The sequence below is a fragment of the Fringilla coelebs genome, assembly GCF_963513975.1.
Source record: "Fringilla coelebs genome assembly, chromosome: 5".
NCBI classification, from domain to species: domain Eukaryota; kingdom Metazoa; phylum Chordata; class Aves; order Passeriformes; family Fringillidae; genus Fringilla; species Fringilla coelebs.
The window spans coordinates 56,040,798-56,066,529 of NC_140033.1; the positions used below are offsets into that span (position 1 = coordinate 56,040,798).

Sequence of the window (25,732 nt, forward strand, 5' to 3'; positions counted from 1 at the left end):
AACATTTTAATTTGTTTGTCCTGTGCTGAATGGTACTGAAGCCAGAATCTAGAAAATTCCAAGGAATTATAAATAAAAGACTAAAATGTAAGATCCAATATCCCATTTCCAAGAGTGTAGATACACAGGAATCACAGTACAGGGTCTTAAAAAAGGAAAATACATACACTATATGCTAATTACATGTTTCACAAAAATTTAGAACTGAAAAACTTTAAGTAAAAAAACACAAAAAAGACAAATTAAACAGGTCTAGCCATAATGATTTTATTATTTTAACAGTTTAGTACCCAAATCAAAGAAAAATATCCCAAAGAACATTCTAACTTCTCTACTATTCAGACTACAACTCAGCTTCAGCTCCACTAGAAAAAATGAGTTTGCAAAGGAAAAAAAAAAATCCAGGTGGTTTTTTCCAACAGCTGCTAAAGACTGCAAAGTACTGCAATGGAAAAAAAAAATCCCAAGCCTTTCTTGATTCCTTGATTATGTCTTAATTAGAAACCTGGAAAAGTTTTTTTTTCTTTTTAACTTTTACAGATTTTTTTTCTTTTTAACTTTTACAGAGGAAACACCACATTGCTTGTTGAAGCGTTGTAGGAAGAGAAATAGTTTCTGACTCTGCTCACGGAACGTCAGCTCATCCAGTTCTTTGTGATTGCTCCTTCATAAAAATGCAGGAGCAGGAAATATTCAATAACCTGAATGTCTCGGAATTTTAACAGCCTGACACAGGCACATTGGTGCCTGGTGGGAAGCAGACAAGATCTTCTCCTACGCATGGAAAGATGCTTAACCTCGATGTGTCTGGTCTCACACTCCTCTACCCATTCCTTCCTTCCCGTGCTTGCACTTCATACAGCTCAATATTACATTTTGGGCTCATAAAAAGCTGCTTTTCTATTGCCTTCTATAATATTTGGGGCTAGGAGCATGGTTTTAAAAATTTAATGCGCTATTCTGATGTCCTCACAACTGTGCCTGACACTTCCTGCACGTCTGCACTCATCTAAGGCACTTTTGAACTGGGCCAAATGCTCAGACATATGCACTTGTAGCTGCAAAAATTCACAGTTCAAGGGCATCAGGACCCCACAGTCACCCCTGTACAGTAGTGGAAAAAATGCAAAACAACTCAAAATACATGAACACATCTGGCATAGCGGGAAAACAGGAAGCCCAGCCACCAAAACCAGCCCAGAAAGAAAACCCTGGCTTCAATGACCCACTTCCCCTCAGCTTCTCGGGAAATCAGGAAACAGAGATCAAAGGTATGAAAGTAGCTTCAGGGCTGAGCATGAAAGTTAATAGCAAAAATTCACATTCAGGCCTCATGGCTAAGCACAAAGCACTGGCATCCTGAAAGCAAGGAGAAGGCTTCTTGTTGCCAAAAGCAGATCACAGAGCATTTAAGGAGCTCGGTTTCATCTGGTCACACGTGACAAACCACTGTCAAAGGACAGTGGCCTCATTTTGGTTTTCTCTTCACCTCAGTAAATCTAAAAAAAGCCATAAAACCAGAGATGGGAAAAGTCTGTATCTTCCAGGACAGTGAGTGTTTTACTACAAATGAGAATGTTTACTCTTTTCAGGAGTGTCCAGAGCAGCAGTGCTTGGATCTGTATAAAGTTTTGATGAGTCTTTTAAAGGCTAGAACTTGTTGCAGTTATAAGTCAATCTTACAGACAGCTTTGCAGGGAGGAAAACTACCTTACAACTGTGGCTTGCTGCCTGTGGTCAAGGCACTTTCAGACAGGACCAAACCCTTGCAAGCTGATGTTCTAAAATTCTGCGTTCAATTAGCCGAAGCTCTTTCTCCTATTTTTCCTACTGAAATACAGAAAACGAGCAAATATTGGACAACAAGTAAAAGAAGCTCACATATTTCAGACACTAAAAATAGAGCATTTTGCGAATGCAGTATTTATACACACATATAAATAATAACAGTAACTCATCTCTCTTTCCCTGATCTGAATTTTCAGTTTTAGGTCTGTTCAGCCATCTACCAAATTTTCATTACACACAGGGCAAATGAAGTGAGTTTAAAAAAGCTGCTGGCCAGAGAGGGAACTTCGCTGAACACTTCATACTGACAAATTGTGACTATTTTTAGTAAACTGTCCATGGTGATAGCATACAACACTTACAGGCATAACGGTTTGCATATGTGCAAGAAGACTTAAAGCAGGTATTTTCACATCCCCAACTAAGCAGCCTTCAACAAGGAGATTCTCTGTATATTTGCTTTACTACGAGAGAGGAATGAGGCTTTTTCTTGTGTTTTTCATCTGCTGGTCTCTGTATTACCACAATGCTGTACAGTCTGTCCCTCTAGAGTTACAAAAGCTCTGTCAAAATCACTTCCAAATGCCCAATCTATAATGCATATAATTCCTATGGCATGAGGTTAGCAGAATTAAACCAACATTTGGTGGAGACAAAGAGGTACTAAAGCAGCTCAACAGCAGATATCTCTGCTGCTTCTTTGCACTGAGATCCATTTACCCCACTGCATTCAACTGGCAGGACAGAAACACTCAGCATCAGTAATGGCAAGCTGTTGGCACATCTAACTCTGGTACTGAAAGAGACCTGGGCTGGCCCCAAGGAAACTGAGTTCCACTGCCAGCTTTGAAAAGGCACCAGGATCTGCTGCTGCTATTGGCACATTCCTGTCTGAGGGGAAAGAGAGAAGGAACCACTTGGAACTATAAAAACCTCCATCTATTCAAGTTCCCACTCCTCACTACTCTACGGAGAGCGTTCCTTTCAGGCTCTGCGGGGCAGACACTTTTCTGCTGGCTGCGTTTCTAAAGCACAGCAATTCTCATCCAGCACTGGGACTCTGGAAAATGCCATTACCACCAAAGAAAACAAGGAATAAATTACTCTTTTTTTTTTGCATTATCCAAACTCTGTAGTATAAAGCAAGTTTTGCCAGCATAATTCAAACCACCCCTTGGCTTACAGACTGACACCAACACAGTGTGCATTCGCACCAACACCGCTGAATCGCTGTAAAAACTCACTGCAGAGAGGTATGCAAGTTGTTAGCAATTACCCAAATTACACAGGCATTCTACAGAACACATCTCTCCTTCGGGGATGAGCCCAAGGAAACAATCTCCAGTTCCATGCTGCTCCCTGCACCAGCTGATCCCATTCCCTTGGAACATCTCTCCTTGTGCAAGTGTGAACTGGCCTAGTGACCCTGAACCTGATTCTGCAATGCACTCAAACATTATCCTCAAGCGTTGTTCTGGCCCTGGTTTTCATTCCTCCCGGAGGCTTTCAGGTTTTTAATATGAAAAAAAAAAAAAACTTGCTCGACTACAGCATCTAGGGAAGACTTAGACTTGTATTAAATTCAGCAGGAAAATTCACAATTTAAAAGCAATTGCAGTCTCTGTATCAAGTCTCCTGAATCCCAGAGGACATCTGGTTCCTCCACTGCAATGACTCTTTGATAATATCACTGCTCCACTAGCAGAGAAACCACATTACATTCTGAGAGGGTGATGCAACACCACTGCACCTTTGAGAGAATTAATGGATTTAGGTACTAACAAAGAAAGAATGTGCAGTCACTTAATTTAAAACCACAATGTACTCCTGGTGAATTAGAATAACAGAAATTTGAGCACAGCTCCTTGCTAAGCTTAGTCTGATGTGGTTTTGTGATGCTAAACACATGATTGCAGTGGTAATAACAGATCACTGGGCTTGTTTTAAAGATGCACCAGGTGACCAGTTTGCTGAGGTATTTGCTGAAGCAGTTCACTTTGGGGAAGCAGCCAGGGTGTGTGCAGCCAGGGTGCATCAAGTTTTCAACAGGGAATATGCCCAAGCTCAGCCCCCTCTCAGGAAATTATATACTCTATCCAAAGTTTTCATAGCCACACGGATATAGCTGGACTGTCATTTCCAACAAAATTATTTTTAGAACTACTTTAAGGAAATGAAGCGAAAGTGCAGTGGGAGGAGTAACACCAGCACAATGCTTTTTTGAAAGACATCCCACTTGTTCGGGCTCGCCGTCCCTTCTCTTCACGCTCAAGCTGGCACAGTGTTAACCCCAACAACTTTCTGCATAGAAAAGGCTCTCCTAAACACGAGTCCTTCAAGAGCAAGCCCTCTGTCATGCCAGGTAGGAACTATGGGCACTGCTGAGTCAGGAAGTCTCATGTAACAGCAGCACATCTGGGCACACCATGTCAACACCTAGGGCAGCTGTGTCCATCGACGAGACAAACTCAGAAGCACCTGTCCCTGAGCCAGCACACAGGTAAACTGAGGGCAGACTGCAGGGCAAGAAGAACCTCAGTTCCAACTTTCCCAGGACACAAGAGGTCCCTTCCTTGTCTCCTAACATTTCAGTCCTACTCTTTCTTCTCCTGAAACCTCACTAATGCTTTGCAAAGCTCCTTCCCAGCTTTCAGAAACAGAAGGTACCTACATTTTATGTGTAGGGACTGCAGACAGACTCAAGCCAAGCACTGACCCTTGCTGTCATCATCACAAGGACAGAAATGGACAGTGGAGCTTAACTCCATAACTCCATGGGCACCCTGACATTCAGCCTTGCCTTGTCCCTCTCACTGTTTCTTTTAGCCTTACCTTGTTTTTGACCTAGCTCTCAGTTTCCACCGCTGCATTCCAGTAACAAGTTGCCATCCCTCAACTGTGTTCTTGGGTGACCAGCTCGCAAATTACTCCAGCTCACTAGTTAAAGGTTTGAAGAAGGACCAAAGATTGATTTCCTACCTTGATCAGCTCCTTGAACTTGGGGTCTTCTTTTGAGTTAGGATCGATCATAGTGCGTTCTTCATTCTCCTCTGTTCAAGTGAGAGGGGAAAACTTAGTGAGCTCCACTTCAAATGTGCACTGCTGAAACTGCAACAACTCCACACCACTAAGGGACTTGTCAGCTGACCAAGAAATGGCAGTGCCTACTCATCCTCTTAGCCAGGGGATGTCCAATGACCCCAGTGTCAGGCAGTTTCAGAGACACACAGAAAGACAGCACAGCCCCACTTCCCTAAAACCAGGAATGTCTCCCCTGACCTTCCCCTGCTCCAGCCCTGCCCTGTGCAGAATGCTTCAGGAAAATCCCTGTCCTCATGTGGGGCACATTCATAGTAACACACTAAAAACCACAGTGACCTACTTTTCTCCTTCTCCTCAGTTTGAATTTAACTTCTAATTGAAAACACCTGTCCCAAATTGCAGCACCTGGAAGAACAGAGTGAGCTTAATGCACTGCACTCAGTGCAGTTGCTGAGATCTGGGCTGAGAGTTTGTGCCTCCACCCTCTGGTTCCCCAAAACTTGGTCACACATCTGCTCTTGAGTGCAGGAACTCCTCAACCTTTGACTAAGCTTATGAAATAAAATTACCCCACCTTGTATCAGTTGTGCTGGTGCATGGGGGAAGAACATAAAGATTTCACAGGTGTAAAGTCTTCTATTTCTTCTGCTGATGACATGTGTGAGAAGTGCTCTCTAATGGCCAGAAGGCAGGCCATATTCAATCCCATCTTCCTATTGATTTTTCAATTCTTTCTTTCTTCTTATCAAGGCAACAAAGTTTTGGTATCACCATTAGTCAGGCCATTGTCACACTGCTCAGTGAACCCCTAAACCCTGGCAGTGACCAGCCTACAGTGACTTCCCACTGCACAGCCAAATCCCACTGCTGTCAGATGGGAAACATGACACATCCTGGACTTGAGGCTGACTACACAGTAGTTAGTAACCAGTATCTGACTGGTTACCTTAGACCTCACCCACACATTTTGGGGTCAGTATTTTTCAGGGCTCTTCATTTTTATCAAAAAAAAAAAAAAAAAAAAGACTGTGCTACCTAAACACACTTGAAAAATTTTCACAAACCAATGAATAAGACATTAATTCTTTTGCTGCCTTTTTTCCCAGCCTGTTCTTTACTTCCTCATTACTGCCTAGGGTGAGTCAGGCAGTCCATCATAAGGAAGTGACACCCACTACACACCCAAAACTCTAACCCTGAACAGGACTTGACCCATAACAGAACATGATTTACCACAAAACTCATGGTGATCATGTCTTTGCAGGACAGGCCTTCAGCAGCAGTACTGCATCTTCTAAAGACATACCCAGCTTTAGTGGTATCCAGAAGAAATCACTGGAGACACTCCTGGTCCAGACATATCAACACAGAGCAACCACCCACTTCATCTTGGGAAAAAATACTTTGCATTTCCTACTACTCTCCTAATCAGCAAATCCAAATGAATAACACTTTCTCAGTTTAATGTACTATTTTATTATTTATCCTGATGTTTGCTTTACTCTTTCATAATTAGCTTACCTCAACTAATTGCATAGATTAAGAGATATGTGGCCAGGAAAGACAAAAGTGGTTTATTTCAACAAGTTTCAACACTTTTTGCCATTAAATTATGCTGTTTCTCTTGTAGGGACTCAGTGAGGGAATGGGGATGGAGGTGGGAGACAGTCCATAAACTACCTTGCTTGGCACTGCTCTTCAAACTCCATTTAGCCTTTTTAATTTCTAGTCTACAAGTAACATTTTTCAATATTCACTTCCAATCCCCTCAGCTCCAACTGGACGATCTACATTCTGCACTGAAGCAATGACGTGGGGGCCACAGTGGCCCCCTTCACAAACCATCCCTGCAGCATAAAACTTTACCTAATAGTGTATCTTCTGGATGGATGTCCACAGTGCTTGGGCTCATTGGTGCATTGATGGCATTTTTACCTTCTTCTTGGAGGTCACTCACTGGATAGAAGGGAAAAAAAAAACAAGAGAAAGAGTGTAATAAATGCAGAGTTGGTGTACACGTAGGGGTTGGGCATTCATAGTAACAGACAACATCTGGTAGATCCATTTTAGAACAGGAGCACAGTTCATGGCATGAAGAACTGCAGCCACAGTGGAAAATAAAATCTAAGTAACATCCTTTTATAGCTTCCTATTAACAGAGCTACCACAGAAGTGGCTGGAAACTTTTAGCAAGTAAACCAATTCTGTGGTAAGAACAAGCTCAGAGTGCTTGTTTCTCCGGAAGAGGTGTGAGCTTTGCCTGCAGGATGGGCCCAACCTAGAGCAGACATCAAACTGTAAAAACAAACCCCTTTTCTTACAGCATGAACACTCATCACTGCCCTTTCCAGCTGCAGAACATGCAACTTGCTACTGGCCTTGTTAAATCCTCAGAGAATCCCAGGCAGACCCACCAAATAAAGATGAAAATGTATTTAATTCCAGTGTTGCCACTTGATAAAACAGATGTGCCATGATCTGCTGAACACAAATTGGAATTTTCTTACTTCAAGCTGCCCTAAACTTACAACTCTCACTGGGAAGCTCAGTAAAGCACGCATCACAAATAAAATGGATGTTGAAACACTTCCCTGCATCCTGCCATTAGGAAGGAACTAAACTTGAGGACAAACACTGAATAGTTCTTCAGTACTTTCCCAGAGCTTTTCAGTAAGAAAAGCACCAGCATTGCTGTAACACTTTCACACTCTCCAAGGCACATGTCCCCCCTTAAACTCAGATGACACTGATTACAAGGCATGAAACCACAAGAGCCCCGTTCTTTAGTGACAGTTCTGTGTAAGCCTGAACTACAATGACTTGGGGCAGCATTTGTGGTAGTGCAGTCTCCTTTGGGAGGGGTCCCACACTCTTTTCAGGGAAAAGCAAGGACATTGAAATAAATAAGGTTTGCTAGGCAAACTTTTCTCAGGAAAGAAAAGGAGGAACAGTTAAATAATGGTCACAGTATCTCTGCAAGCTCTCCCCTTCAAGAGCAGCCATTATTCCCCTTTCCAACTGGAAAAACATTCCACAACTTGACATTAGCATGCAGTCTGTGAAGGTTACAAAACCCTGCATCAGGACTTGCTGTTTTTCTGCCTCACAGAAGTGGAAAAGACAGAGATCCTACCGCCACAGAGGAAGACAGGGAAAAAGAACACAGTGCAATCCCCACTTCTTCCCTCACAGAAAATTGAAACAGGTGCTTAAAACAAGTTCTCACATTTCTTAATTGCAGTCTCAAGAGGTTACTTAATTTTGGTTCACAGCATGGGACTGATCACCACTAAAATCCTTGTTATGGAGTGCAAGCAACAAACCCCAGTCTTGTATTCTGAGACCTGATGGTTTATGCCCCATGGTTCCCCACTGCAAACAGAACACAGCGTTCTCAGGCCGAGAGTTCTCCTCTTCTAAAAAGGTGCTGGTACAGAAATTCTTAAGTTCCCCTTTTCAGCATTCCTTCTCCTTCTCTTGAAAAAGTCCACAAACAAAAAAGTCAGGGAGCAAGAAGGCTTCCTACAACAGATCAAACCAGCTCTAACAACGTGCCTTACCCAGCCCTGTTTGCTTTATACCCAACTGCAGCTTTCTCACCCCAACAACTCCTACATTTTGGTACCACCAGGAGGCACACGACAATTCACGTGAAAACTGAAGTTTGAGTTTTAAAATCCTGCTACGACTATAAATGCCCAAACTTCAATTAAAGCAGACTTACTTAGGAACTACCAGCCTTGTTTCTAGACATAGCACTTTTCATTATCACATCAGTGCTGTCATTCTGGGAATGCCAAGAGTTCAGGGCATCACTGTTCCCAGGGCTCTGCAAATGCAGAGGAGAGCTGCTAAGTTCCTCTGGGCAGTGAATGCATGGCACAGTGTATGTATATGAAAAAAAAAGATGCATACATTTCAAGCCAGAATACTTCTAAATGCAGCTAAACTAGATTTATTCCCAAAAGTTCAAGTAAGGTGATGCACTTATTTTATTTTAATATAAAAATTATCTCTATTCTTCCTAACAAAAACACCTGCTTTCCGAGCAATTTACTAAAACGGAAGAAAACATTAATGCAAATTTGTGTATTAAGCCCCCATCCCTCATGACATGAAGAACCACACAAAACCTTCATACTTGTCTTCAGACCTTGTGCAGCTGTGCCAGATCCCATGGGACCAAAACATCCTCTCTCACCTCTGCCAGCAAAGCAAGGCTCTGCCAGCAGAAAGCTTCCCAAAGCTGCCTCCCGGGGAGAGCCCGGCACACCAGGTGCTCATGAAGAGATTCCTGCCACAGAGGAAGCGTTTCCTACCTCCTTTTTTGCGCCTCCTGCACAGCAGTCCGGCCATCCCAGCCCCAGCAGCAAGGACAGGTCACAGGCTGAGCCCATGGGGTGTCTGAATGCTGACGGAGTGGCAGCAACTGGATCCGGCACTGCCACCTCCAGACTGCCAAACCCCCTAATTTGGGCATGGTGACACGGGAGCAGGCACTAGGATCAGCTCCCAGCTGCCGGGGACAGGGGCCAGCAGGGAGGACACAGCCCTTGGCTGTGGTCCCAGCCAGGAATCCCTCCCTGTCCCAAGAGAGCCCGGCACCTGCCTTGGCCCACGCTGGCTGCCTAAGGGCAGGCACCTCGGGATGCTGCTTGCTGTGCATGGAGCTTCCCAGGAAAGTCACCTGCACCTCCTGGTGAGGGCACAGCTGGCCCCAAGGGACACACAGCTTCCCAGAGGCAGCGTGCAGACATGCACCTGCACTCAGAACACAAATTCTCCAGGGCACTCCCCACACCTGCAGCGCTCCAGAAGCTTTCACACTGTGCTGGACTTTTTCGCTGCTCACTGCCCCCAGTATTCACTTATCGCTGCTGAGCAAAAAACAGAAGCAGGAAAGGAAACAGAGCCACAGTGCTGGAAAGAAAAGAGAACCCACAAATGAGCAAGCCAAGGCAGTTAACAATCAGGATGGAGCAACAGGTACATTTCTGAGAACCCAACAGGTATTTTAATGCAAATTTACAACAAAGAATGGCTTTCAGCCCATGCCTTCACAAACCCAAAGGTACTGTAGAAGATCATGGATATTAAAAGATTGGCTAGTACCAGCAGCAGTGACTTTGCTGTGAGGCTTGTATCAGAGCTGTCCATGCAAGAGGCAGTGACTGGAGAGCAGAGCTGTGCTTGCACAACAAGTTATAGTCATGATGGTCCCACATGGGGTATTACTGCTCCTTGCCTGCCCAGTCACAGGGCACCTTCTTTCCCCCTTCCCTTCCCCACAGGGAACAGTTTCCCCTGTGGTGATGGCACAGGTCTTTTGCTCCCAACCCAATGCTGCTGTAAAACCCCTTTCTCCAAAGCTTGATCATTCCATTTCAGAGACCAGTCCCAGCCAACGTGCAGCATGAAGAGGCAGGACATTGAGAACAGGCTGCAGGAGCACAGCTTAATCCAGGCTGGCTTTCAGCAAAAACCCTGTGTTTTCCCCTAAACTAGAAATTTAAATTCACCTGAAAAGGTCACTGCTCTGCTGGTCCCCAGGAAAGCAGCAAGGGTCCCTGGCAGCCCTACAATATTTTGACAATCTCCTGGCAGTGTCAGCAGTCAACATGATTAAGTCACATTGGAAGCTGTGCTGGCCTTTCAAACAAATTAACAGAACGATCAGATCACACAGACATGGAACAGAGCACTAGATCTGTGAGCCAGGCAGGCTGTCTCAGACATGGGATTACAGGCAAGCTGCACACAGCACAAACAATTAGCTACAGAAAGTGCCACCAGAGCTGTCAAGGAGTTCTCAAAAGCCAGGAGATGGCCTTTAAAGTTAGCAGGAGCACTATAAAAAGATGCCCCAGCTTTCTCCTTTTTAAAAGAGTGAACTCATATCAACAGCTTTCTACCTTCACTCTTAATTTCAGTGTAATTTTAAAAGGTATCAGCAACAGCACAGGTCACTTCAATCTTTGCCATTCACAGCCTCGTTACTAAAAATCTGACCACAAGCCTCTGCATCTTACAAAAACAGATGGAAAATGTTACTTAATTTTAGCTCTGGTTATTTCTGACTGCAAGGCTGAATCCCACCCTGCAGAAAGCAGCAGCTGTTGTGACACTGATCCCAGAGTTCCTGCGCTTCCCTTTGCATTCAGCCAGTGCCCAGCTGGCTCAGCAGTGCTTTTACATGATGCGCTTCCACCTCGTGATTCAATCCTAACTTTGGAAGCTATCAGGCTGCTTTGAGGTCCTTGGATGAGGATGGTCCTTGCAGATGATCTGTCCAGGGCACTTCGTCCTCCCCTCTGGTGGGAGCAGCACACAGACAGCAAACTTGCAATGCCCAGTAACTCAAACTGCACAGGAAGCTCCTTCCTGCCCCCAGGTTCTTACTGCTTCCCAAGTTTCCTCCTTCTCACCACAGACAGAACTGTGACCAGCTGCACTTTTTCAGGCAGCAACTCACCTGCCTACATTCATATATATCCTTATAGTCCAGATCACCACGTGCAAAACAGAAAGCCCAAAACAGAAAGACCATTCTTGGCCCTTCCAGAGCAGCAACACATCACTCCCTCACATCTCAGAGGAGAAGGTGGACACAGGGCAAATCCCCCTGGTTAAGCAGCAAACCCTTACATAAAAGATCAGGTATCAGCTGGAGCTCCTGCTTCCCATGGGGGAGGTCAGAGCAGAAGGCAACAGGTCCCTGAACACTCTGCAGTGCCAGCCCCTTAACTTGCTCCTCTGCCTGTCACAGACTAACACAGGCAGCCATGCCCACTACCACATTTCTACCTGACAGCTAAAACTCCTACAAAAAGTGCTCTTGAAACCTGCAAGCTTTCTAGGCCCATTTAACAAAAGGAGTTTTGCTAAATCTCACTGTTTCTAAGAACAACTGATAAACTGAAAGGTTTCAGAACCTGGCCCAAACGTGCTGCTGCACTGCACTCTTTTCCAGAGGCAAACCACACACAGCTCAGACTACTGCTCACTGCACATTTACAAAAGGCCCTGAGAGCCTTTCATAGAGGCTGCAGGAGAAAGACAAAGCGGCCATTAACTATAACAGAGCATTAATAATCCCAGGCAGATCAAAGGCAAAGACTTGACCAAATCCACATAAAGGCTCTGTATCAAGGGACTGCATTCAAAGCAGAACTGTGGTAAAAAAGCAGATTATTTAAATGCCTCAGCAGGAAAGCCACTTGCAATGGCCAGACTCTGGTACATAAAGAAATGGAAAGGTGTAAAAGAAAAGGAAAAAGAAAAGCCAAAGGCAACTTTTAGGAAAGAGCTGTAATAACACTTTTGGTTTAGTTGCAGAGATCAGGCCACACTTGCTTAAATAGATGTGTTAAAATTTACACAGGTAAGTGTAAGTCTTTCTGCAACTGCCAAAAGAAAGATCTCCCTTTTATCTTTGCCAAAGGTAAAACACATATCTGGCATGGTAACAGAATATTCAACACTTGTGCCAGCTGGGAACATGTATAAAAAATTCGGGCTTTCTTTTGTTTGCGAGGGTGAAATACTGCTTTTGCATTTTCACAAATAAGAAGGTTCCTTTCTTTCTAGGGAGTTGTCTGTGGAAAGAGGATTTCCATTTTTTGGTGGTGTTATGTTGCTGTCTTCATCAGGCAGGGATCCCTTACAGCAAAGGCACTCAGACTTCAGACTCAGACTTCATCTTGAGCCCTACCTGCCACTCACCCCTTCCTTTTACAGAGGTTACTGGTTCCAGAAGCCACATTATGTCACACAGTGGGGAAACTGTGTGTCTGAAAACTATCCAGATAAGAAAGAGGAAAAAAATATAAACTTAATTTTCACTGCGTAGACACACAAACATTAATGCTGGGCAAAATTAATTAAAAGAGCCAAGAAAACAAAAAAATAACCAAAACCAACAAAAAAACCAACCAACCAAACAAACAAACAAGCCCACTCCACCCCAGACAGCAGAAATACCAGTGTGGACAAGAATGGTGTTTTAAAATATTTGTAAAGTTACACTTAAAAGGAAAATAGATGGATACCCTCAAGGATGCGGAGCAGATAGCTTCTACACTCCAGGACATGCACTTGCTTTGTCCTGAATAGATTGCTTCAGTCCCAAAGTTTTTTGACTGGGAAAAGCCAGGCAAGAATTAAAGCTAAAGAGAACCCTAAAAGCAGCCAGGGAAAGCTACTCTCCTCCCCCTGCACCCAAGTTCTACTTGAAAATGGGGAAAATGTACTCTTTCAGCCTCTCCCAGGTACAATTCCCTCCCAACACAGAAAGGGTAATTTCTCCCCACAAAATAAGGGTGGAGGGTTATGTACTCCCAAGGACCCTGCACGAGCACCAGAACAACTCCCAGCAGAAGGGGGGATGTGGAGCCAAATCTGACATATGGGAGCAGAGGGAAAGTCTGGTAAGAAAAGAAAAGGACTGAAAGAGATGTCCACTCCTTGTAGAAGACCATCAAGGCATTTTCAATTCACTGCCACCCATTTTCCATGAAAAGCTGTGCTCTCCTAGGAAGTCCTTAGCTCTCTCTCAGGCTTTGGTGTACTCCTACAACCAAAGCTGATGGCCACAAGCAGCTGAAGGAACAGCACCGTCATGTCTAGGAACTCAGGCCAAGATCCCAAATGAAGCAGGTTGATTTCCACAAGATGCCAAGCACCAGCAAGGCTCCTTTAGCCAGAAGCAACTTCAGAAACCAGAATCAACTCACTGCTTAAGGCATCTACATTTAATGGGTCCAGTGAAGGCAAACCAGCAAGGGAGGGACAGCAGAAGCTGTCAGAAGCAGAGCTAACAGCACTGCTCTGGAATAGGGACACCCAACCCGTTCATTCAACCCTTGTCTTCTGCAAGAAGAAATCTGAAGAAATCTGGGAGAAAACGGCACTTCAGTTTACAGCCTCCTGCAAGCTCTACCTCTGGATCCCATCCACATCCAACCCTGCAAACTTTATCAAGAGAACACTCAGCTTCAAAAAAGTCATTACTGCAGCTCAGGCTAGCATGTTTTACAAAAGACCAGCTTTCCATTCCCCCACAACTTTCTTCCACGTCCTCCACATGGTCTGGCACTTCATTTCTAGGTAGGTAAGTGAATGAACCCCCCCCTAGTTATCTGCCAAGCAAGTTTCCCCTGCCTCAGCTTTCTGCTCTCCCCATATCCTTTGCACAGAGGAATGAAAAGGTCACCACCACCACCACAAGTAATCTATTATGCAAATATGAGAACATTTAATGCTGTTTGTTCTTGTGGACATGCCGAGAGAAGTACAGAATAACAGACTCACTTCTAAAGGGACTGATGGCAAGTGAGCAGCAGCAAGGCTCCGTCTTCCACAGCCCGACAGCCAAACTCCAGGGGAATGGAAAGGAGGCTACAGATATGACTTGCACTTCAAAAAAAGCAACTATTTAACTATTTTGCTGGTGGAACATGATTCTACAGGAAGAACAAGCCAAGATAAATGGCTCTGAAGACCACAAAAAGTGCACATGCCTCATTGCTGCAACTGCCCAAATGTCACCCAGAAAGACAAGAAAAACCCCAAAAAACACCTACATGCAGCAACTCTACTTGCAACACACACATTGAGAGTTTGCTAGCAAATACCAGAGGACCAGTGGAGGGACAGGCCACACACCAAACCAGAAGCTTTACCCTAAACACTCAACACAGAGTTTTCAGTGTACCATATCCCGGGGTTGCTCATGTCCAGCTCTACCTTTCCTGTGTCCTCCCTGCACCCAGGGCTGTAAAGCAGTGTACTAGAACTGAGATGAAAGATCTGTGTAAGTAAAAGCCACAAAATATAAGGGAGTTTTCTCACTGTTTTCCAGACATGTCATATGAGGGAAATTATTGCACTTGTTGCTTTCAGCAGCAGAGGAGCTTGTCAAGACAAGCACTTGAGTGAAAAGCACTACAGACCTCACAATAAAAGCCTGGAACTCAGAGCCCACAACCAGAAAAAAGCCAGCCCATGATGGGAAGGTACAGTGGAGATAGTGGCTGCCATAAAAGCATTTAGATGTTTAACTCTGTGGGGTTTAAGTCAGAAATAGCCCCAGCATTTCCTAATGGAGCTGCTGAAGACTACGTAGAAAGAGTGGAGCCCCTTCAACTGACTTTGCAGTTCAGTCTCCCAGGCACAGCCCTCAAGGGATATCAAAATGCCCTCATGAAACAAGAGCCAGCCAAAGAATCAAATCAAAACACAAGAAACACACACAAGTCCAAAGCACAAGAAAACATCACATTTCACAAAGTATCAAAAAGACCTGCTGCTGTTTTTATTCATTCACTTAGCACACCAAAGTTTCGTGGGATTTGCAGTTAGAGCTTTCTGAGGTCCCTTTCAAAGCCTTTGCACTGGTAACACCGGCCCTGTGAGCTAGAAAAGGTGGTGCAGGACATCTTAAAGACTTTCAAGCTCAGTTATAGCTCAATCCCAAACCAGGGAACAGGACACATCCCAAAACATAAGACAAAGAGCTCACGCAACGCAGGTGTAGCCCAGAGATGTTCTCCCTTGTCTTCTTGCATCTGTTCTGACTCTGTCCATGACTGCAGTGGATATGGAATCTTTCACATTCCCCACAGAGAATCACCTGGCCAGCTATGCTGCAGCATGCTAAACCACCCAGCCCCCCAAAACAACAGTGCCCATCTCCTGTGCATTCAGCACAAGAGTGAAATTCCCCAGCTCAGACAGTTTCAAATTGTGTCTGCAGTCTTGGAGAAACTTCTTACCAACCACTGGATCAAGAGCAAATGAGGATGCCTTCCACCAAGATTCTGGGTAGCATGGCACCTGTACCTAATGCCATTCACAGGAAGAAAAGTCCCTCACTAAAAATTCTTTTATCAGATGGAAACAAATATAACTTTCTCCCTCAACCATACAGCAAAGAGTGGACACTAAAGCCAGTCCCTCTCATCTTCCCATTACAATCTCTCTCTTTCCCTGAAAAGGGACCCTCAAAAAACTCAGAAACAGAGAGAAACTCAGAAACAAAGAGAACCTTAGAATGATCAGAGAAACCTTCCTTGGAAGGACCTAAAAAGTTCAGGTTGAAGCTGGATTGTTGCTGCATTAGGTTAGGTCAGGCATAACAGCTTCTTCCTTTCCACATGCAAAAATAAAACCCAGCCACAGTTTGTGTGGTAGACAGCATCAGATCTGCTTCACAGGCAGCACATCTGGTTTGCTCCTGGCACGGCAGGGCCATTTTACAGCATGACGTCCTGGATGCAATTAAAATCCACTTTCCCAATGATATGGCTCCATCACACAAGCTTATTTAATTACCTAATTTCATTACCTATCCTTCCAGTTGCAGAGAACAATGAGGGAGGTAGCAGGAAGAGCCAGCAGATCAATACCTGGCTCCAAGTCTGGTTAGGGTCTTGAATTTTGGATTTTTTTTGATCATGGATCAGTTTGCATGACACAAAGCCTGGTGGTGACAGATGGGATACATCTGTCTCAAAGGGGATAGAGTCTCTTGGGAGGCAGCTCTGAAGGGCAAATGGGTCCAGGAAGGCTGGACATTCTTCAGGAAAAGAGTTTATCACTTTGGAAGGAGGGCAGGCAACTCAGGACAACTACAAAGGTGGCATGAGGTTATGCAGGGAGAAAAGTAAGGGGGTCAAGGCCCAACTAGAACTTAATCTGGTAAAGGACAATAAAATCTTCTGTAAAGGACAATAAAAAACGTTTCTACAAATGCATCTGCAGCAAAATGAGTGCTAAGGAAAATCCCCACCTTTTACTGCATGCAATGGGGACACATGACGAAAAAGGCTGAGGAAAAGGCAGAGGCACTAATGCCTTCTCTGCCTCACTCTTTCACAGTCAGACTGGTTCTTCTCCTTGTACCCAGCCCCTGAGCTGGAAGACAGGGCCAGGGAGCAGATCAAATCCTGGAATCAGTTTTGGGCCCCTCATGGCAGAAAAGACATGGAGCGTGTCCAGAGAAGGGAACGGAGCTGGGGAAGGGGCTGGAGCAGCAGGGGGGGCTGAGGGAGCTGGGGGGGCTCAGCCTGGAGAAAAGGAGGCTCAGGGGGAACCTTCTGGCTCTGCACAACTCCCTGACAGGAGGGACAGCTGGTGGGGTCAGGCTCTGCTCCCAGGGAACAAATGATGAAGCAAAGAGGAAGGTTCAGGTTGGATATGAGGAAAAATGTCTCCACTGAAAGGGCTGTCCAGTACTGGAACAGGCTCCCTAGGAAGTGTTGGGAGCCACCATTGCTGGAGGTCCCTACAAGATTTGTATATGTGGCACTTGGAGACATGATTTAGGGATGGACTTGGCAGTGCTGGGGGAACAATTGCACTTGATGAACTTCTGCAACTTGACTCCAGAATTCTAAGTAGAGCATCAAGATTTGTGTCAGACCAAATTCTGCAGAGTGACCACGCCTGCATTTCCAGTGGAACCAACTCACTGTAACAATACTGGGAGCCATACATGGGGAAGAAGGCAAACAGGAATCCTGAGGTACAATTTCATAATCCTGCTCCTGTGGGAGAATGTTAAGTGGGAAGTGCAAGTGGCTACTTTTTCCTATAATTTTTGAAGAAAATCCTGTCAGTTTTGCAAAGCCTCCAGATCCATCTGCTGGACTAGGCAAGCCAGAGAGTAAACAACACTATTCTATTTTAAAATGACAGAAGCTCTACATCTGTTTAATGGCACAAATGCATGCATCTGCCAAACAGACCTAGTGGAACAACACTTTCTGAGGATTACACATTCTTCTATTTAAAGACACTAAAAGAGACACGATACCATGCCTCTATACAGACATTTCCTCATCCAGCTCTCAGTCTCCTTCCTTACTCCAAATAGACTGTGTAAGCAACTTCCCACAGCTAATTAAAAATTAGCAGTAAGGCCATATGGCAGCTATAATGGAAAATACACTATTTCTTTTTTCAGTGGATTTCATTATGATTCAACCACACAATGAAAGAAGCACTAAAGAAGGAACTGGGATTCCAGGAGCCAGAACAGTTTGCTTGTTTTATAACCAACACGCAGCATACATTGAAAAGAGTTTTGTAAAAGTCTGTATCTGATTGCCAGACAGAAGATTATAAAGAAACCTTTTTTGACCCGGAGAAACAATCATTGAGAGGCAGAACTGAATTCCCAGTTTTCTCACCACCAGAAAAGCCAAAACAAGATTCTCATCCCATGGCCTCCCCTCTCAGCCTAAGGCCTCTGGAGAGAGACAGTTCTGCAGAGAGTGCAAGGAAACAAATCAGTGTACAGGATCTATAATTAGGAGCCCCATTGTTCCTCCAGGAGGAAGTGACAGTGATTTAAGGGCACAGAGCTACAGACCCTCTGCTCCCAGTACGTGCTGCCAGGTGCGCCTGTTCTCTCCACATCTGGTTTTCAGAGCAGGGCTTCACTGGATTCAGATTACAATAGGCTGACACCACGTGTTTTCCATCATCCTGTTCCACCCAAACTAGACATACACAACAGAAGTCACGAATTTTGGGTTGCAGCTTTCCACTTGGCCATCAGAAGAGTACAAATTAGGGGATCTACACCTGAGCACAACATGCTTCACCCTGGAGAGATCACTTGGCCGCTGGCCTGTCAGCTGTGCAGCACAGAGGTTTCTGTTCCCCCTTCCCATCAGCGCTGTGCCCCTCCCAAAGGCAAACAGGGTTTGCTTACACACAACTGCTGGGTTAGACCCCTGCCCACAGCCACCACAGCCTGTCCTGGGCAGAGCTCCAGCATCCCGGCTCAGGAACTCCTCCTGAAGGCAGCTGGCAAAACCCCTGGATAAGCAGTGCTGCCCTACTGGTGACACTCCCCTTCATTCCCTTCCACCTCCATCCTCCTCACAACAATTCACACCTGCCTCAGCAGGGCACAGGTACTGATGCAGCCCGTGACACCAACCAGAGACAGGAATGCTACAGCCACCACAGAACCCCAGAGCACCCCGAGATGGAAGGGACCCACAAAGCATCAAAGCCTAACTCTGGCCCTGCACAGACACCCCAACAATCCCACCCTGTGCTTCAGAGCGCTGTCCAAAAGCTTCTGGAGCTCTGGCAGCCTTGGGGCCGTGACCATTCCTGGGGAGCCTGTTCAGTGCCTGACACCCTCTGGGGAAGAAAATTTCCTAAACTTCAACCTAACCCTTCCCTGACACAGCTCCAGCTGTTCCCTGGGTCCTGTCCCTGGTCATACGGAGCAGAGATCGGGGCTGCCCCTAAAGAGCCCCTAAAGGTGAGGTCTGCCCTCAGTCTCGTCCTCTTGAAAAGACACAGTGCCCTCAGCAGCTCCTCAAGCCCTCCCCAGGGCCCTCCACCATCTCAGTAGCCTCTCTGGCTGGATGCTGGCAGCCCTCCTCTGGCCTCCACCAGGCAAAGCAAGGGCCAGTCCACACGATCCCTCGTGAGTGAGAGTGAACACCTGGGTGGGTTGGGCTGTGCCCCGAGCAGAAAGGCTGAGCTCATCAGTGACAGGGCACATCCCCAGCACATCCCACCGTGGGTGTGCCAGGGTGGGGACAGGCAACCAGCAAGGTCACCGTGAAGAGCTCAAGGCTGAGCAGAGTAAGGCACTGGATATTGTGAGAGCAGAGCAGAACAGAGCCTGTGCCATCAGCCTCATCCTGACACTGGCACAGGTCAGACCATCCTCTGGAGCAACCTCCGTGACCTTCAGGTCGGCTTCTCTAACAAAATACCTGGATCCTGTTAGTTCAAGGAACCTGGAGGTGTGCTGAATTACTCTAATCATCAGAGGCCAGCACAAGGAGGAGCCTTTGAGAAACATGGTCAACTTCCTTTCCTCCTTCCTTGCTGACCTCCAGATCTCCTGAAAGGGCTGAGAGGAGCAGGAGGGCTGAAAAGAGAACAAGACTCCAGGGCTGAGAAGGCACACGCAGCCCCTGCACCCTGCAGGAGCGACAAGGATCACAAACAATGATGGTACAGGCAAGGCAGAAACTCCTTCTCCTTGTGATACACGTCAGTGTCTCTGTATGATCACGTTCCCCTTTGAGACATCATATCCCAGGAACCCTGACAGAGACAACCTCAGGGATCCTGCAGGCTGAGATTTCTAATGATGCCCGAGAGATTTGTACACTTGACTGGCTGCATTTGAAAGCTGACAGCAATTTGGCATCCAAATCCCACACGGGCAGCTCTAAAGCAGCAGCTCTGCTGGACTTCCACAGCTACAAACCCCAATCTCCTCAACTGTGACTGGGAAGCTTGTGTGCACAAGGCACAGACAGCTGAAACACCAATTCCTGCAACCAGCAGACTCTGTCTCGCCCTGGGTTTGCCTCAGACCACGTAAGCCTGGATGCCTTAGCAGCAAGTTGTTCTGACATGCTTTTGCAATGAAAAAAGCTTGCCAGTTTATCTCCCAAATCTCCCAACATCAAAGGACAATCCAAAGCTCAGAGCAGTGCACTGGAAAACTCCAGCAGCTCCATCTGTTCTCAGACCCACTGGCCTGGAACAGTCCTTGAAGTACCTAAGAAGGCATTTAGCACTGTCATGCATAACTACATACTCTCTCTTCTGGACTGCCCCCTTGCCAGTGTGCACATCAGCAGGATGCAGGTATATCAATGAAGGATCTAAACATCCCAACTCTTACAAACACGAGCACACAAGCAGTAGGTTGATGTATTTCTGATAATGCACTGCAGAAGACAGCCTGATGTCCCTGCACAGATTCACCAGTGAGATCAGGAGTCCCTCCTTCACACTGACTTTCCATGAGTTTGCTTTGCAGCTCCCCCCATTCCCATCAAGTCCATGTGCAGCTCTGCAGTACACCAGAGTCTCACAGGGCTCACCCAGAAACTCCTTGGACACAGCCAGATGCCCCCTTCTAAAAGTCTCTCTCTCCTGGGTCATAATTAATAAATCCTTTAGAAGAAATTAAAACAGGTATGATTGAACAACTGCTCTGAAATAAGGGTAGACTTTAGGGAGAAAAGGATTGGAATTCTGGTTTTGGAAAACTGGAAGTGTTGATAACCACCCTGCTAAGCTTTTACAATGAAGTTCAACAGTATTCTTACACAGAATCTTATTTTAAAGATTGCAACTCTGGGAAAAAAAATACTTTTGAATGCCTGTTTTTCTTAAAGGAAGGCAAGGCATTCCTTCAACACTACTGAAGAGCTACAGAGCTATTTCGTCTGTGTTGCTGCATGCTGTCTGAAAGAAGACTTGGAGCTGTAATTCCAAACTCACTTGTCTCACCAGGAGACCGTACCTAAAGCTGCACTGGGTGAACCATCCTAGCCTAAGCACAGCTACAGAGGAAAATGTGGGGGTTATGATAGTGTTGAAAGCACAATTCTTGTGCAGGTGAAGTTCATTTCAGTTGAGACATTGACACAAAATACATTCCCAGTACAGCTTTCACCAGAACAGAACACAGAACCAAACCAGCACCGCTCTACCAAGACTGCAACCAGACCTGGTCAGGCCTGAGCTCTTGAGGAGAAACAGCAATTCAGCTACACAGGTTCCAACTGGAAATTTAGGTCTGTTTAAATCAGTGGTAGAAAGGATAATAAATCGAGGCTGAAATATGAATCTATGTGTGTTTGCACAGACTTTCTATATATACACACATATCTGGAACAGAGTGCAGCTTCAGCATAACTACTACTACTGCAGAAAGGAACTGCAAATTCCTTTCTTAAAGAGCAAGTCATTCTACTTAACTGGCACTCATCTCACCTTCTGCAGGGGTATTTCAGCAGCAGTAGCACATCACAATGCACAGACACACTTCTCCAGCCAAGCATCCTCTCAGTCTGCAGCTAATGTACTCTTGTGAAGCCAGACAACAGAATTAGACCCCACTCCTTTTGTGTTTGTCTCTCCATCTGCCTAAAAATTCACTGCCACATCCTGTGAGTACAGAAAGTAAATTAAGAAGGGAGTGAGACACCATCAGGGCACCTCACCACGACACCAAGACAGGGATCCCAAGAACAGCACTTCGGCCTCCCTTGATATGCACAAAGCCTTCCCTTTATTCAGCTCCTGTTGCAATACTCCTGCCCTCTGCAGTGCTATCCTCTCTTTAACTCCCCTCTCCTCCTGATTTCATCAGGCACAAATGAATGGCCCTTTTCCAGAGCAGACTCCTCAGCCCTGTGCCCACCCTCCATCATGTCATGGGAGACAGCACTAAGCAATTGATTGTTTTATTTCTCTCACTGACTCCCCCATATTGGCTATGCACACGCAGAGCTACAATAACAGAAAGGTCATTTGGCCAAACACCTGCTGCCCAGATCTTCCATACAGCATGTCATGAGGAAAATAAAATCAAGCTTTGCAATGGGGCTGGCAGTGAAGCTTGCAGCAAAACCCCCTCCTTTATTTCAGTACAGCAGCATCGCTCTGACAAACAGGAAAAGGCAGATTTTTCAATTTCCTTTTGCAGATGAAGTTGAAATGTAGTACTACCTGAAACAGTATCTTTTACAAAATCTGAAAAGAGGCTAAGGAATCATCTGGTTTAAAACCCATATCTTGTATGGGCCCTGCCAGCACCCCAACAGTTTTCTAAGGTATTTAAAGCAGATTTTGGAGCTCTTGAACATGTGGAACATTTGAAAGACCAAAATCACATTATCATGGAATGGTCTGGGTTGCAAGGGACCTTAAAGCCCATCTCATTCCATGCCCCTGCCATGGGCAGGACACCTTCCACTATCCCAGCTTGCTCTGAGCCCCATCCAGCCTGGCCTTGGACACTGCCAGGGATGGGGCAGCCACAGCTGCTCTGGGCACCCTGTGCCAGGGCCTCAGCACCCTCATGGTGAAAAATTTCTTCCTAATACCTAATGTAAATCTCAGATACATCAAGACAGAGATGTGGAACAGTAAACATCAAGCAAACATAGATATTTGCAGATTTCCATGTGGCCTAAACAGGGAACAGGGAGAGAAGTAAAAACCAAAGCGGTCACAGAGCACTGGAACTGACACATCCCACTTTTCTAAGGATGTGCATCGTGACTGATTGTAAGATTAGGAGCACACATCTCCCTCCACACTATCCCATGGCCTTTCCCATCCTTTCTCTGGCCAAGTCCCTCCCCAGTGGGCTCTCCAGTACTATCATGGTGTGGCTGAGTTCATCTGCTGGTGTTCCTGCTGCAGAGCTCCTCTGAGGTGTTCCTATACTCACTGGTGACCCATTTTGACATAGCCTGCAGCTAGACTTTTCTCCCTGGGACATTTTTACCCAAATTAGGGGTTAAAAATATTCCTGGGAAGGAAGAGGAAGGGAGGAGCCAAACAGACACTGAGATCACTCACTAGCCTTCCATAGGAAACCAGGGTAAAAACGGCTTCCCCACGAGCTGCTCTTTCTCTCAAGTCAAGGCTGCCTAAAAATTCTTCCCAAAAATGCATTTCAATAAGTTATGAAATAATTAGCCAAAAAAAAAATTTAAATTTAGATGCTCATTGTTAGCAGATGCACATTATGGTTATTTACAACCTCTGATTAAAGAAATGAAAACCACAAATGAGAACTTTTTCAGGATCATTACAGGGAGCTTCGAGCTGTGTGGCTCAGGAGTTGTGCACAAAAGTGAAAAGGATTGATGTAAGTGGATTTTAGCTCTCACAAAGACCCGTTAAAGGTCCCTGTATGAGCACAGCTGGGACAGTGACAGCTGCAATACACAGACAGGCAGTGAAAGCAAGCAGAAGGTATGAAGAGCCCTCAGGCTGGAGCTTTTGGAGTGATGGAGGCAGAGGAGGAAAGGATGATTTCAGGCCGTGGCAGCCTCAGCATTCCCATTTGCCGCGGAGAGGACAGGATTTACTCTGGGAAGATCGTTCTGACCCCTGCTGGTCCCCTCAGGCAAACCCAGCAGAAACCTGGAGGCAGGCCAGGAATTCCCAAGGGCTGAGCACATGGGGAAACGCCGACCACATCTGCTTCTACCAGCTCATTCAAGGAACGCCACCCAGATGACGTTCTTCTCCCAGATGACTTCTGCTCCACACTCACTAAAAAAAAAAAAAATTAGTTTCTAGCCCTGCAGTTTGCTCCTGGGGCTGCCCAGGTCCTTCCACAAGCCATGTTCCAGCCTCTCTCCCCCTGGTGCAGACCCCCAGCTCATGGCTCCTACCCCTTGGCCCGCTCCCATTGCACAGGCATGGCTGGGACACGGCTGGCTCTCCACTGCAGAGCTGCTCCACAAAGGGAAAAAGCCATTTCCCTTCTCAACAGAGGGGCTGGGCCCCTGCAGCACCAGGGAATGTCACACCAGCGGCTCCTCAGGCGTGCAGACAGTGGCATTTCAGACTGGGAGGAATGCTCTCCCAAAAAGCTGCCCCTTGTGTGCAGCTTCCTCCCCATCACACCGACAGAAGTGGGGCTGGGAGGCTTTGGTGTGGTTCCCCACTAAGTACCAGGCACAGCGACCAAAAGAGGCCCTTCCACTGCCATGAGGAGCTGTGGCCACACAAGAGGGGAAAACCACAGGCAAAGGCAGCAAAACCAGCGGGTGGCCCCTGCTGGAAGTGGTCACCTCAAGAACACAGCCTAGTGATGCTGGAATGCCTAAGAAGGGAAGCTGCCAACCTGTTTCAGCTTTGAAGCCACCTTTGACATGCACTATTTTGGAGCACGTGCTTGGCCTCCTTGCCAGAGATGATTTTTTTCCACTATCTTCCTTTGGATAAATGAGATCATCTCAGGAAGGCACAACTGCTTGTGCTGCTCCTCAGTAAAACCACGTCAAGGAAACTTGATTAAAAATAGATAACAAAGGAAACACCAGTAAGCCACACCAAAACAGGCAGCAGAAGGAAAGGGAAGCAATTTCCTTGAACCAGGTTTCAAGGCCAAATATTGTGTTTTTAAAAATTAAAAAGCCGTCTTCTGAATGTTGCTGGCAATTCATAGACTCAATATAGGCAAAACATCTTCAACAGCCAGCTGAAAGGAGGCTGAAACTTGAATTACATCCCTTCCCTACTCACGGCTGACACTAGGACAAAACCAAGGACAAAATCAAGTCACAGTTGTGTTAAGCCATAGGGCAAGGACACACATATTTCCTGCTGGCAGATGCCAGGGGTCTGGGGATAACACGGACACAGCTTCTCCACAGAGGCCAGTACCGGTGAGTCGGGGAAGCTGGGGAGAACAGCAGACACCATCCCCAAAGGACACTGCACTCAGAGGAAGGGCACACGGTGAGCCTTCAGCACTGAGCCAGCTTTATCAAGTCCAGCAATGAGACACCTCCCTTTTCCAACAGCAACAGCGCTGCTATCTGCACAGCCCTGGTGAGGGCCGGCGGCTCCGGGGACGCCTCTCAGATGTGCCCACACCCCAGGTCAGGGTGTGCGGCGGGGGCTGAGCCCCCAGCATAGGTGCTGGTCCACTGGGCTTGGGCTGGGGAGCTTCTCCAGGCTCTCTCCAGGCTCTCTTGCCTCCCTGCCCAGGTAGCAGCAGCAGTGACATCCCCCACGGACACACTTGTACAGCCTGGGCTCCGTGTGCCCATGTGGAATCCTTCGAGTGAGGTGGGTGGGATGGGTGTGTCTGGTCTCTGGGCACAATGCCTACACCAACAAAAAGCCTATGGATGAAGGGACCTGGAATGAAACACGGGCAGACTTAACCGTTCCCTCTGGCGTCCTCAGCTCTCACAAGAAAACGACAGCCACAGTCTCGTTGGTCACCAGGAATTTATTTTACAGCACAAAACGGGTTCTGGGCTTACCTTCCCGGACATGCGAGATGAGCTGATGTCCCGCCCTCCATCACTTCAGTCTCCCCCATCGCCGCCAGCCTCCCCCCACAGCTATCAGCCGCTCCCCATCGCTGCCA

At 46.3% G+C, this 25,732-nt stretch overlaps 1 protein-coding gene across 3 annotated transcripts in view; it reads right to left on the reverse strand.

The window, feature by feature from the left end:
• PARVB (parvin beta) overlaps positions 1 to 25,732 on the reverse strand; it is a 51,012-nt gene that overhangs the window by 24,767 nt on the left and 513 nt on the right. For 2 of the 3 annotated variants that reach the window (XR_014616201.1, XM_084206794.1), the window contains exons 2-3: positions 6,697 to 6,786; positions 4,768 to 4,838 (exon numbers count right to left, since the gene is read on the reverse strand). Coding sequence is in view for 2 of the 3 variants with exons in the window: in XM_084206794.1 (XP_084062920.1) it covers positions 4,768 to 4,838; positions 6,697 to 6,786 (161 nt within the window). In the remaining variant the exon portion in view is untranslated. Of the gene's footprint in view, positions 1 to 4,767; positions 4,839 to 6,696; positions 6,787 to 9,149; positions 9,248 to 25,732 lie in introns of those variants that run through there. The other variant, XM_084206795.1, reaches the window with a different exon arrangement.